Raw genomic sequence first — 15,438 nt, 5'->3', positions numbered from 1 at the left:
GTTGCTGTTTTACATACAAACCGTTCGCTTGCTTGCTGTGGCGTACGGCCACCTTTAGTTTTCATTCCAGCGAAACAAGGCAACAAGGAATGGAAGGAATGGAAGGGAATTCTCGCGTCTTGTACGTTGCGTGGCAGTCGGCGGACCGAGTACGGTTTTGGCTGGGTAACCCGAGAAAAGGGCAGACACGAAACGACTGACACTTACCTTCATGTGTTTCCTCAGCGATGATGGATGAGTGTACGATTTATCACAACCATTAACACGACAGTTATACGGCTTATCAGATGTATGGACGTGTGAATGTTTCTTTCGATCGGATGAATTAGCGAATCGCCTATCGCATCCCTCATGCTCGCACTTGAACGGCTTCTCACCTGTAAATCACCGGAATGGGAAGAGAACGGAAAGAAACGTTATGCGTTAGTAAGAAATCTGAAGCTTGGAAATTGAGTTGAAAAATTATTTCAACCATCTCGCACGATCCTGTGTCGGCCTGGGCGGCTTTGACAGTTCGAGTTGCGTTCGAGTCGTTCGTCATCGTCGTTGTCGCGGTCGTACGTGTACATGATGTTAACATGAACAATGGGAGTAGTTTGCTGCAGTGGCTGACTGGCTGCAAGCATCATTTAGTAGGAATGCTATTAAGACGCTAGCGAGGGCGCGGAGAGTTTTGTCATCGAGTCATCTGTCCTTTTCATCTCGTTCCGCAGCTTTGCCATTCATTTTCACAAACTCATATTCATCAAGTGATATCAGCGATCGAACACACTGTTTATTACAGCGACAGAACAAAACAAAAACCTGGAACGGAGTTCCACGTGTTCCACGACCTCCATGCCTTTCCATCCACTTGCGATATTCAAATCGTCGCATCCGCCTCGTGCGTGGCAAGGGCAAAAAATGGCTATACACATCCATAAATCATAAATTTGGCCCAAAACAAAAAAAAAACCAACGCCAATACCGAAGCGAAGAGTGCGAACAAATCCTCCGGACTGGGTGAGAGTGCTCGGAATCCTCAACCTCGATCAACACTCGGACACGACGAAGGCCCAAACCAAAGCGAATCGTTCGAGGCATAGTTCGAATGCCTTTCGAGGAAGGCAGGAACCAACACACACATTGCAAGGACCGGTCGGGAGGACCTTTGGAATCTACGCCGGGAAAGGACGACGATGAGGCTAGAATTTATGGCTGGGCGACGAGTCTGAGCCCGGGACCCCGGCTCGGTATGATATTTATGACGAGTCCCAGAATTTTGCTTGCATGACCATGTTGTCCATTCCTTCTGCGTCTGTGTATGTTTGGTTTTTTTTTGCAATATTGTCTCTCATTGTGGAATGTGACCTTCCTCGGGATTGCAGCAGAGCCCTCCTTCACGCAGGGTTTGCGCGTATTTCGATTTTAATGGATTTATGAGCCTTTGGAAGGAAAAATTAGTCAGTCAGAGAGCTCTCATTCTCCCTCTCTATCTCTTCTTGTGCTTTTCTGTTTCTATACTACTTTCCTTCTTCGCATATCGCCCATGTTGAGAGATGAAGGTCATCTTCGCCAGGTACACGGCGACCAAGCGCTTGTGTTGCAACAAATGCAACAATTGCAACGGAATCTTATGGAAATTTTCCAAGAATCTTCTTCAGGCAAAGGATACCGGATTTGCTTCCACAAGACTGTTCCAATGATGCTAATGTCCGTATCCTGGCTTTCAGCTGCTGACTCACACGACGCCAGCGACGCTCACACCGAACAGCAGAGCTGGAATCTTACTGGTCCGTAACAAACTTCTGGGCTCAGTATCCTGAGAAAGCACCTGAAGGAAACCTGTCCAACTTCTCCCATTCCCAAGGGCGATGGGACTATTTTCCATGCTCGTAATAATCTTCAGAACAGTCATAAATGTTCTTCGGGAAAATTTATCTTCTCGCAAGATGCAACACTTTATTTCCAAATTAAATGGATTATTTTTATTCATATCTATCCGCCCTCCTAAAGCCGTTCCTTCCTTACATCCCGATCTGACCGAATTGACTGTTTTGTAGAGAATCAAAAAAAAGGGAGGATAACGATTGCCTTCGAAAAGGAATTGATCGAACGTTGCTCTCCTCACGATCAGATCGATCGAGGACGGCAGGTTCCCTAACATTCGACTTCTACCCTCACTCACTCATTCGTGCGCTCTCTCTTTCAGTCGAACCACACAAAGGAAATTGTTACCAAAATATAAAAATACTTAACCTTTTTCTTCCCAAATAAAACTGTCAGCCAGGGATTTCACAAAAGCGCGATCGGGAACGGCACGGGATGGCCAAGGGGATACGGGATCGTAATAAATGATCGCTTTAATATGTTTGTCCAGGACCACGGTGCTTTACGCACAAGGGCGCAGTTACCGAGAGGTTGGTTCCCAGTATAAATTATTGGAAAGCAAAACCTCCGCTCCGGGGACGACAATGACGGCTGTAGGAAATTAAACGGCTCGACGTACACGAAAACTATCGGCCCCGATTCTAGGCTAGTTCGATGATCTTTATCCCCGGGGTTTGATGGGCACTTTTCTATCTCTTTTGCGCGCGCGTTCTAGAGGATAAGCAGCACCTCTTGGCTTCTGCACCAGATAGGTGGTAGACGACGATTAAGGTAATAAATAATTTTCGAATGATTTGACAAGTACGCTATTCATCGACTCCTTTCGCTTTCCCAACGGTCGTCCTTTGCCTCCATTCATTCGTTTTTGTGTGTGCGGGTTTGGCCGCAGTTTAATGCTCACCAGATCACCATTACCACCGGTTTTGACGAAACACCGGTCAGGACCCGAATCGTTGATCCTTTTAATAGTTTCCCGAACCACGTCGCAGAAAGACCAAAAGAAAAAACGACACCCGCATTTGAAAGAAACCTGCAAGAAACATCCCTATTCTGGACTGTCGTCGCCTTAGTCGTTGTCGTTACAGTCAATAAACTTTCCACCAAATAATCACTTTATATTCCCGAACCGTTTTCGTATCGCTTTTAACCGGGCGAATCTCTTAGGGCTTCGTGGCAAACGTTCGCTTTTCATGCGACTAAGCGTTATGATTATATATCATCCGCAAAACGGTTTTTATTAAAGTCAAACGTCTTTCGATCCTTTCGGCATGGTTTCTTCGGCAGCGCCAGTCAACGTTTGTCAGCGACACTTGCCATCGAAGGAGCAAGTGTCCACCCCCGCGCCAAGGATCAACAACCAACGTGCAGTGGTTGAACTGAACCGAAAACCGTTTATTATGTATTCACATTCAGATGTTCTACCCATCCGCAGGCAGAACAGAAATGAATGTTATCCTGGATTTGTCTTCCTCCCTCCCCCAAACTGGCTTGATTTTGTTGAGACGTTTTTCCCCCTAAGTCATCGCCATTGCAAGCTCCCTAGAAGTCCGTGATGCTTCCGGATGCTTCCAGTACGCGCCAGGGGTGTGAAACGTCGCCGTTTTTTTACTCCGTGCCACCCCTTTTGTGGGGCAGAAGTTTTTATTTGTTTTCTTCAATCTTCCCGCACGTGTTTGCCAAGCATATAATCACACGCATCGTCCGAACTGACGTGCAGGAGAGAGGAGTGCATTCTTCTGGCCCCGTTTTGTTGCCAATGTACGCTCACACTCACCCACTGTTGTTTGTGTTTTACATCCAAACTGGGTGCTGGGGTAAGGAAGGATTACGGCAAGACAGATTGATTTTGCTTATTGAAATAAATCGTTTAAATTGTGAAACTATGCTTGCTATTTACCTTACAAACTACGAGCCACGAAGAATGATGGATAGATTAGAAATAATTTTAATTAAACCCTTCACCAACGGATGGTGGTCGCTCTCGCTGGTTTGTCTATTTTGGATCGTACTGGATCGTGTCTGTATCATTGAAAAGAATTTAACGCCCGTCTAAAAGTTCTCCATCGTTCACCTAATGCGCTCCAGTCTCAAATGCGCATGTAAAGCGATACTCCACGCCCGAAAAGTGGGCGCCCCGACACAATTAATCCCTTGCCCTAGGTCCATCCCATTTATCTGGGCATCCGTGTTTTAGGCTTACTCATTTGAATATTTGACGCCAGTGTTACATAAAACCGAAGCAAAATAAGGGAGGACACAACAAAAAAATTAACCCAGAACCGTGAGCCACGGCCCGCGGGAGTGGTATAATCCTTTCCGGAGCATACCGGATCGAACAGCGAACACGAAAGCGAACAGGAGAAGACGACAGAACAGAACAAACCAAAGCAAACCGGGCAAAGACGTACAAATTAACCGTTTCCGAAATTATTGTCTCTTAATATTCGAACGAACGCGTAATCTTCATCTTAATTTGACGAGATTCATCTTGCCTTTTAATCGGGGGAATGTCGGTTGCCGGTTTTGGTGTGGAGATTCTTCCCAGCGAACTGAGCGCGCGCGCGCGCGCTCTCGCGTATGCACTGCGCAGCGGAATGAAAACGCACCGGGAAAAGATGTCGGCCAGCCCCCAATGGGCACAAGACAAAGTGTGGCGTCAACGGGACCGGGCGCACCCTCTTATCGTGTCGTCGAGATCGGAGGGAATTCCTTGCCTTTAACCGGGTGTGCTCCCTTGAGGGGTGAACCGATACCCGGGCAAGGTGTTGTGACCGTTTGGGAAAGCGCCAGCAGTTTGCCACATCGATAAAGCCTGCCACACTACTGCCCGTTTGGAGACATCGCGAGACTGTTCGAGATCGATCGTGATGAGTGGCCCCCGATAAGGGTTAATTAATGAGTGTGCGTTAATTATTACAAATGACCGCAGTGGGTAGGAGCGAAACCGGATCGATCGGGGACCGCGATAAACCCGGGGAGATGCTCCCTTCCAACGCCGCTAGTGCACCCCGGACAGGGAAATGTGATCCCGTGAGGTTGCTGAAAGGAAGGGGACAGGAGTAGGAGCTGGAGGTGAAGGTTGTCGTGGTTCTTTAGTTTATAGTGGAAGTTTTATGTAGCGGAAATCATTCCAATTCCATCCAATGTGACAACGTTTCGTCGGGTCCAGCAGCGCCATTCCATTGGGAACGCATTCCATACCCCAGCAGTACCCGGGTGTTTCGTGCGGATGTCAAATAAAGACTAGTGCGTGGATTTATCAAACATCAACCAGGCCTGAATCCACTCGAACTGGGGTGCCAACACCGGGAACCCCGTTCGGTGTGCTTTGTATTAGTATGTTTTCGACCAAACATTTGCCGCTTCTGATCCGCGTTCGGTCAAACAGCATTCCTGCTTGCTTAGTGTCCAGATCCAGCTCCAGCTCCAAAAGCCAGTTTTTGATCGACAGTGATTTATGGACAGGGCTAAAGGGTCGCCTTTTCGGTAGCTTTAAACCGTAACATTATGGTGGATTTTGTCCGTGAAAAGAGAAAAAAACAAACATCAGTTTTCAAACATTTGTTTCAAATAACGCCACACCACGGATGGTGACCGATTGATGAAAACGGCCCGACCACACGTTAAGCTAACCTTGACGCAAACTCGGCTTTAAAATGCATTACATTCTTCCAACGACCGGGGTTGGATTGGGGATTTCAGTTCTGGCTGGTATTCAACATTATTTAACCGGCACCGGCAAACGACGGGCGAGACTGACGACGGCCACAGCACGGTTTGATTGTTGCCGTTTTGGGCCCCCCTCCCGAAAAAAAAAAGCCATTTCCAGTTTTCAGAGCATCATAAAATCGTCATAAATTTCGCTGAAACCGGCGCCAGTCAGCAACAACAACCGGTGTTTGGCTGGTAGTAAAATATGATTTTAAATCATTCATCTCATTACGCGCTGCATCGTCGTACGGGGATCGTTGCCGAGCAGCTGGTCCACGTACATGACCCGAACCATGCGGCATTTCGTAGAATCAACGCCGTCCTGTGGGCACATTTTAATTGCACCCAAACGCCATTCCGAGCGTCCTTTCTACGTGAAGGCCCCGTCCGTTCGTGCGATCGCTGTTCGGATGGGTTGGCAAATACTCAGCACAGGGCACCTACGGCAGAGAGATTTGGAGAGCTCCGAAAATGATTACAGCTGTGATTACAGTGGCTTTTATATTGAAATTAAATTATTCACCATCTAACCGTCTCTGCCTGCCGGGGTGTCTTAATGAAAACTTTGTCACAATAGGCATTATTAATTTAATGTAAATGAATTACGAGCCACCACGGCAAGCGCACAGCTCACCCACAACGATGCCCGTGTAATCCTGGAAATGAATTAGACTATCAACTTTAATGGCGGCTGTTGAGGAACGTTACTACCGGCAAGGCAAGCAGGCGAAACAGACAGGAGAAGACCGTGCTTTCCTTTGTGTTACGTAAGAAAATGGGAAACTTGGAAAACATTCCGCGTGCAAAAGTTCAAAGTTTGTGTACTTGCGTCACCGCAACAGGACCGCAAAGTATACGCCACTTCCCTAAAACTGCTTTACACACAGTGAACACACTCGACACTCGACAAGGATGAATTCACTCCATTAAACGCGTACAAGCAGCACACTTACAACCGTGCATTGCCGCTTAATACACCGTGATCCACCCAACAAAACCGTTTTGGCAAGAGTGCATGATACAACCCTTAACTCTCTCTCTCTCTCTCTCTCGTACACAAACATACACAAACATAGGGGGCTTCCAAACCCCCAAACACGAATCGTAGGTGTCACCAACAGATAACGAACGGTTTGACTTCTCGTTTTCCTCGGCGTGAGGGTGAGTGTTTTCCACCATCTTTTCACCAAACAACAAGCGACCCACCGTTAGGGAGGATTGCTCCAGCGCCACGTTCAACGAAAAGCGTATTTATCTGTGTTTGGTGTCACGCAAACATTGCCATTTTGGTGTGTTATTGTGCCCGGGGTCTGTTAGATTTTCCTAATGAGATGGGGAAAAACGAGCTCGCCCCTACGAAGGGGGCGTGAAAAGCGGCGAAAAGGGAGTGGTTGCATTGAGTTGAGTTGTTGCTGATGATGTGACTATCCCCGTGACGCTACTAGCAATGCTGACTAGATCGTTTGCCATTGGGGTGTGGGGGATTTCGGCTCTGTTTCGAGAGGGTGACACAAAAACTCACCCCTCATTGTGTGAACGTGAGCAAGATGAGCGATGAGTGAGTGAGCGCTCATGTGCCGGCTCAGAAGCACATGAATGAAACCCGCAGAACGGTTGGCGTTTGCTGGCGTTCCGAGCCTTTGTCCTGTTGGAACAATTGGATTTCCATTCAACTTTCCAGCGGTAGCCCTTTCTTAAGCTGCAACGCCATCATACGTTGCGTGCCGTAGTATATAAATTGTGTATTTAGCCCGCTTCTGGGTGAATGTGTATATCCAAGGGATAGATTTAGTTGTCCGCTGTAGTGAAGCAGATGGTGCGTGACATTGTGCCGTAACGACACTTACTACGCAACGCTACTCCATTTGATGAAGATGTTCCACATTTTAAGATATATTTAAAGTTTATAGCATTTTGGGGCGCTGTTTGCACACCAACATAAAAGTGCTATAAAAATTCTGCCCTTCCAGATTGTTGCAGACGCTCCGACCGCAAAGCCGAGATTTGCAATTTTAGTATTCAATTGAAGAATTCCATTCACCTACGCAATCATCGGGAAAAACGTTCATCACCTAAAGAGCATTGCTACACGCGAGATCATGCCGGGGCGCGAGCCAGTAAATGCTCTCGCCCGATGAATCATGTTGCGTTAATTGACATGTTGATAGATCGTTTAACTTGCCTAAACGTGAGAAGCTGAGGAATAAAAAACAACAACTAGCGCGCCGGAATTCGGCCTTCGGGCGCAAACTTCCATCAACCAGGACGAGCAGTAAATGCAGACCCCTGAAACCCCGTGACTGCACGGTACGAGAATTCCGCGCAGGATCGCATGTGCTGGTGCAAATATCGAGGATACAGCTCTGTTCCAAGCGGTGTGAAGCATGGAAAAAGAATGCAAATGGTTGTGATGTGAGCGAGCGTTGGATGAAATTGATTTCAAGCTCGTTTTTCTGGTAGAAATGTGGCTTTTCTAATCCCTCAAATCCCCTTTTTTTTGTATGGTGTTTTCGGGGTCGTAAAGGATGAAGACCCCGTGAATCATTAGGCGAACAGGTAGGTCAAATATTAATTAACAAATTACGTCTATTTTTAGGCTTCGGTGATTTGAGTGAGGTCCCAGCGTGTCTACCACACAAGACCTGAAATTCTCCGAACATCCTGATCGTTCATCTTCGATTATTCACGTACAAAGCACACAGACGGAACAGAACCTGCACCGTCGTCCAAAACCACCATCGCCGTGAGATTCTTCAGCGCGAAAAGAACGACCTCACCCCGGCTTCGAGTATTATGATTAATGGTTTTCCGATTCCAGCGAAGGTGTACGAGGCATCCCGTACATTAGGGAAGAGGGTGGAAGGAGCATAAACAGGCACGAATGGTATTGATGAAGATTTTTCAAATTCTCCTTAAACAATGGACACAACCCTACCCGGAGAGAGGGAGAGAGAGAACTTTACCGATCTGCAGGGAAGAGATCCCACCGAACAGACAAGAGCCTCCGGAGCTACAAAGTTCCGTTTCGTTCTGGTGGGCCATACTTTGGGTGAGGAGTCAGCCAAAGCAGAAGCAAGAGACCCCAAAGGGGAAGGTAGTTCAAAAACACAATTCAGCAACCAGCCAAACGAAACAACAACGAACAAAACAACAACAAAAAAACGATCACTACAAACAACATAAACAAAAACATAACAGAGCACATGTATCTGGAAACCAGATATGGGCCCGTGTGGATCTTTTGCGGGCGAATGTGTTCATTCGCCCGTTCGTTTGCTGGTGCGCGATGTGTGCGATGTTATGCGTTATGAGACCGCAGCCGAAAGAGCTGGGGATGAAAATCGTGTCTGATTGGAATGTTTTCGTTTGTCTGTTTTTTTATTTTTTTGCGATCAATATACACAATCTGGTACCTGGTCATCAAGGGTCTGGTATGATGGGGTCTCCCCCAACCCCCAACCAGTACAGATCGGGCCCGTAATCTGACGATGAAGACTTGCTTAAGGATCGGGGAGCTACCGACCCGGGAAAGGAATTTCTACAGTGCCACAGTTGACGGTTTTGCTCTTGGAGCTTTGTCCACCTGAGAGTCCGTAGACCATCGGCGGGGTCCAATAGTGACCGACCTCAGCCACTAACCGGTGGAGACACAGACAGAAAGGAAGGCATGAAACTAATTAAGAAATTATCTCACTTTTATCATCTACGTCACGGCTGTCAAAATTCGAACCAGAAAAAAAAATTCCCCCCTGGACGACTATCAAATCTCGGACAACACCGATCGATTCTGGTCAGCTGTCGGCCGGTTTTGGGAAACCGTTTCGTCATACGCGTCGTCTAGCTTGAGCGAAAAATTCAAAACTGACCCAGATGTGCCGTTGACCCCCGGACTCGGAAAGTCCCTGTCAAAATGGATTCGTTCGAGCGCGGATGACGCACTGCCGCAGCACCGGGACCAAATCTGACAGCCGAGTGGATCGCGACTCGCGTTCGATCTTACGTAAACCATTTGTCACTTTTCCCCGTCCCCACGTACCCTCTCCCCCAAACCGGCCACTGGAAATCAATTAGAACGAAGATGCAGAATTACATTTCCACACTGCATCATACACTGTTTACAGATAGCAGCCCACTTTCCGTTACGGTCCCGGCTATGCGGTGTGTATTTGTGTACGGGAGAGAGTTTGGAGTTGTTTTCCGCAGGTTCCACGGTGTCTGTGCAACCCACAACACCGCACCACGTGCGTCCACAGCGCACGAGAGCATGTCAGAATAATTTTCAAACAAACAAATAGCGTGTAAATTAATCACTCGCCTGGCACGGTGTCTTCTTGTTGCTTTCCTCTTCCTGTTCGACTAAGGGCAGCGAAAGTGAACACGCACACACGAGATGTTTGTGGGTGAGAAGGAGACCGTTGGTGGAGGTATTGCTTAAGTGCATGTTGTTTATTCATGCTTCCAGCGGATGGTTCGAGCACCACCAATCATACAACCGTCGGGGCAGTGCAAGTACTCGATGCACCTTCGCGCGAACGAACGATCATGGTGCCACACCGTCACACTCCACGGATCAAATTCTTCACGTACTTCGTCTACACCGCAGCTCATGACAGTGAAATGTCAACGAATAGAATTCCGTGTTCTACATGCTCGTGGGACAATAAAAAATCTACCTGAACATTGGACACGTTCATTGTGAGTTCCTTTTTTTTTGAGTCTAAGATGATGATCCACACAAAACAGAAACTGATCACCTGTAATTCAACCATGTCTGTGTTGTTTGGATAGAGTAGAGCTCCAAGTACTTTTTTTTATTCGCTTTACGGTTCCACCCCGGACAGATGTTGCGAGTGTGCAGCAGCTTCTGCTGCTGCCGATGTCCGTATGTAGATGGGATAAAAATTTATCTCCTAATGGTTTTAGCCGTTATTTAGCGATCCTCATTTAGATCGCTGCCCACAGATAATGCGCAGCGATGGTGCGCAATCATATGCGCAGTGTGCTCTCTCACACGCGCGCGCCCGTCCTCGCAAATTTCCACCACCGAGGAAGAAACCGTCTGGGGAAGCAACAAAAAAAAAAGCGCTCGCTCACACACAAAAACGAGCGCGCGCGCGCACACGCTTCGAAAAGGATTATATTTCATGCTATTAGTGCCTTTGTTATTAGAATGGGAAGATGTTTTACAAGATAATCGTTCAGCCCGGGTAGAAATAGACTCGAATGAAATCGAGGAGCTGCACACACACCCTGGATTCTGTTGGACGAGCGAGCGGTCCAAGATGATTAAATTTCTTGCCCGATCGCCAGACGGCTGCTCCGTTGACATTTCCGCGGTGAATCATCATACGTCACCGTCGGGGTTATTATTGTTTAGTCTTGTCTCTAAAACTCCACCACCGATTTTGAGCACTTGTGGAGCTTTCATATTTTGCCAGAAATTTTAATAACACGTGAATATTTTATAATAAAAATAAACAGCCGATCATACGGAGCAACTTGTGGCACGATCGTGAAACGACAATTGAGATCCCACTTTACTTCGGCGGCACTTCATATTTTTTTTCGCCATACGCCATATACGTGACCGGTCACCACTAGTCAATTGGTATCTTCCTTTTTAGAGAAAATAACAATTTGCGTCGTTTGCAAACCACCGCCCCCTCCCCACGGGTATGCCAACTGCAGTCGCGGCGTGTATCGAGCATTTGGCGTTGCAGATGGCTCGCAACAGATGCAGAGCTGTCCGGCGTAAAAGGAGATCACAATTGCACACAAGCTAATAATTTATATCCATACCGTACGGAAATTTATGCACAGCCTCCCAACATCAGGTCAGGTGTGTGTGTGTGTCGTGAAGGATCCTGTGGGAGAGAGAGTGCAGTCTGTCGGGGTGCTACAGTGAACGTCAGTGTGATTCGTGGAAAAACCACAAAACCCCACGAGCCACACCGATATATATGCATCGGGTGTTATCGGGTGAAATCAATAAAAATATATAACACTCCCTTAAATCAAATTGCACGACTCTACTCACGACCTTTGGTCCTTCTTCCTTGCAACAGCAACAGCAGCAACTGCAGGAAACTGCCCGACCGGCCCGGCCGATCCCCCAATATACCACCACCGTGCCGAAAAGACCGTGCCTGCCATAACTTTACTCTTTACTCGCCTCGCAAGCCAGTTTTTCAATGGTTCCCAACCGCCCCCGAAAACAAAACCAACAAAAAACACACAATCAAAGACACACATGTGAATGGAAGTCACTGCGGGTTCGTCGGGCAGGCCAAAAAGGGATAACCTTCCCCGTGCCTGAGCAAGGGCGGAAAATGTGAGTATGTGTAAAAAAATTAACAATCTCGATCTATTGTCTTCGCTCACGGGACGGACGCCCGGGTTTTCCATACCCGCTCATTCCCCGGGTGAACTTTGTTTCAGATTCCTTTGGTCCTGCTTCGTTCCCCCTGGTTTGCAGATCCGGAGCTCATGTTTTCATTGGAAAATCGTGCCATTCCACTGCCCGTTCCGTGTGTCTGCTAGTCGCGGACGAACCCAAACCAACCCCGAACGGCATGCATCCCCCCAAACGGTCACAGCGACACTCATGTTACGAAACGAACTGCACCAAAGGACGCAAAGGTTTAGGGAAGCGAATCGTTGCATCGCCAACTCTCGCGCATGCCAGCCATATTTTCCCCCTACATTCCGATCCGAAGCGATCGATTGCGTTCAGGCAGGCTATGGCTTGGGGCTGTTGGTATAGGCAGACATAACACGATGGGTTTCGGGCCCTCTCGGGCTGTCCTTCTGCCATCTGTTTACGGATCTCTACCGGGGACAACACGGAGGACCGTCAATTCCTCAACGATCGACATTTTGGCGCTAGTTCCTAGACTTAAAAATGCACTGCGCGCTGCTTGTCTATGCCACCCAATATATGTTCGCTCCTTTCGCCTTTCCAATCCCGGAATCATGACCAAGATGATGATGACGATAATCATAAGTTGTACAGAAAATTGTGTCTCCCGATGTGTACGTGTGCTGTTGGCAGGCATGGTGGAAGCAGCCAAGTACCGCCGCTGATAGGACCGCTTCCATATTGTTCCACCATCGTTCCACCAAAGCACCTTTTTATTCTTATCGTTCAGCCGTGCTGCCCCCGACCAGTTCCGTGACCAGATGGGGGTTCGTCAGTGGCTCTTCCTTTTTTTTTGTTTAATAGCAAACAACATATTATGTTTTTATGTGAGTCTGCGGTTTGGGAAATGTGCAAAGCGATCCAACTCCACCGTTTTGCGTCCGCTTACGGGCCGCACAATGTCAAATATTTGCATACGATTATTTCCATTACAAAGCAATCAGCCGTTTTTTTTTTCGTGTGTGTGCGCATATTCGCAAGATAATAAATTATTTATTTCATGATTTTTATGAGCTCCAGCACGAACCGCTTTTCCGCTTGCTGTGTGTGCCAAAAGGGTTTCTCATAAGCGTGCAGTACCGGGTTATGGGGTCCGTATGGTCGCGACACAAGCACAACTCGCCGAGTACGTTGGATATCGTGGTTGATTTTTAACACAAATGAAGTAAACGACGAGATGACATCGACTCATAATGACCTTCCGAAAGCAAGATCGCTACATTGAAGGCCTTTGCGTTTTTTTTTTCATTAACTGTCGATCATTCGTCAACAGCACGGTCGTCTATCCATGGAACTAAGGGAATCGAACATGATTAATAGTGCTGGCCCATAGTTGCTAGTTGCTGGAAGTGTTGCAACCTTCCACTACTTTATTGCAAGAGGCTCTCTTTGCAGACCATCCCCCGCCCTAAGGCACACCCGTACGTTACCCTTCCGCAGGGGCGGTTGCATCATGAAATAATTAAGACTTCATAACCACACAAATACGCTGCCTCAGCATCCAATGGTTTTGTGTCATTTATTGCGCGCCCATTAGCGTGTGTCCTTCAGCGATAAAACCGGACCAGCGCGGTGTTCGGGGTGTGGTGCAATCACCATTATTCTCCTTCTGCGGAAACTCGCTGATCTCGGGTATCATTAGGCAAAGCGCGCAACGCAGCCATATCAATACGGACCGTGTCCTTCCACGGTTGACGGTTTTCGCATCGCTCCGTAGCACTTATTCCGAGGATGGAACTAGTTTTTCGCAGGCACCATCGCGGGCACCGTCGTCCACAGCGTTCGTGGCAATAGAACCAGAACCAGAGTCTGCAGATGAAAAGCGGAGACATACAAAACCGGCAAAATCTCCAAGTCGAATAAAAGCGAACAGACAGTTGACCGAAATCCAAAACCGTACCACCGCACCAGATGACAATTGTCAGCCAAAGCAATCCCTTCCAGAGGATGGCAAGGATTTTGCAGCCTCCTCATTTGTCTGCGCAAATATGACGCCAATACAAACAGCACACGCACGGGAGGAGGACGCAGCTACCGTTCTGCTGTGCGCAGTCCCCTTCAAGTCCGCTCTCGCCCTGATAAGTCTGCTCTTGAGTGACTGCTTTTTTTGTTTGTTTTGTTGCTGCTTTGCTTTGCTTTGTGGGGTCTCATATCTCACTCGCTCTTTTAACCGCTTCGGGGCCCGGGGGTTGTTTATTTATTTCTGTTTATGGTGCCCCGGTATTGACGCGACACCACAGTCGTGATTAGGATGATGAATGAACTTGACGAAAACAATGGCGGTTTAATGCTTGCCGTCTCGCTTCACCCGACAACGCTGGTGGCTGGCGGTTTAGTGGTCACACTACTCTCCTCTCGTATCGACGAATTATGTCCTCTTCTGTTGCGCTAGTGCATTCGCCATGGTATTAAGCACTCGGGTGAACCGACGGTGAAGCGCGCTACCTTCCTTCCCTTGTTTGCCATTGTCCCTCGGGGGTGAAAAATCTCCCTCATTTCCTGCTTTTGTCCGCAGCCGACAGCATCGGCATCGTCGCACTTAATCGCACCCGTGCTAAACGGAAGGAAGAACAGTATACCGTACCCGTAAATCGGGCAGGAAAACCGGCGGCAATCCCGAAGAGAGCACCAGGACGGGGCACAAACAGAAGTAGGCTCAAAAGGTCATGAAATCGAGGAAGAGAGTATTTAACATTCAGTGGTTATTAGCAGAATATTTTCGTACACCTCACCGAGGTACAACAAGGGGAGAGGGTCACCAAAATGGAAACAGTATTTCCTATCGCTTCCTTGCCACGCTAATGCGTTGTCCCCTTTGTGTTGAAGCTGTCTGCAACTGTACGCAACGTTTGCTAAAAACGCAGGTAGAAACAAAGATGTTTGCACCCCAAAAAAAAACCTCAGCCGATCCTCGTCCGTTTTGGTGTCTTATTCAGCAGGACTCATTCGTCCCGGAGATGGAAGAACCATTCGATTGTAGTTTTCTCGGCGTAAAAGCTCAAGGATCATGAGCTGAGGATCGTGTCTGTTTGTTTGCAGAGCGATCATCCCTCAAGAGGGTGAGGTTACACACGGTGGTTTTCACGTCATCGCCGAGGATCCATTGGAAAGTGAACCCATCATAGGCCACATCCACGCACAATAGCAGCAAAAGAACAGTAGACAACACAAAGGAAACAAATTTCACCACATCTTCGCCGTCCTTCCGCTGCATCGGTTGGTACGATATTGTGCTTGAACAACAACAAAAAAAGTAGTCTTTCGTAAGCTATCGTCAAAAATCCTTCGAAAAAGCATCGATTCCAGCAGGCAGGCTGCCGTACCGGGGGTGCAGACCCGACCGTACGCCACCGGTACTGTGCCGCGAATGTCAGTTTCGATTTCGTCGGCACACGTTGGCCTGTGAGGTCTCGTTTCTTGGTAGCTGGATCATGATTGCA

General features: G+C 47.9%; 1 protein-coding gene across 1 annotated transcript in view; it reads right to left on the bottom strand.

Annotated features, from left to right (window-relative positions):
- The window catches only part of LOC128297333 (pair-rule protein odd-paired), a 31,901-nt gene that overhangs the window by 1,018 nt on the left and 15,445 nt on the right, over positions 1 to 15,438 (bottom strand). Inside the window, exon 2 of the mRNA XM_053032959.1 lies at positions 208 to 377. Coding sequence (XP_052888919.1) covers positions 208 to 377 — 170 coding nt within the window. The remainder of the gene's footprint in view (positions 1 to 207; positions 378 to 15,438) is intronic.

This window comes from Anopheles moucheti, chromosome 2, assembly GCF_943734755.1.
Source record: "Anopheles moucheti chromosome 2, idAnoMoucSN_F20_07, whole genome shotgun sequence".
NCBI lineage: Eukaryota > Metazoa > Arthropoda > Insecta > Diptera > Culicidae > Anopheles > Anopheles moucheti.
This window is presented reverse-complemented; position numbering and strand designations above follow the sequence as displayed.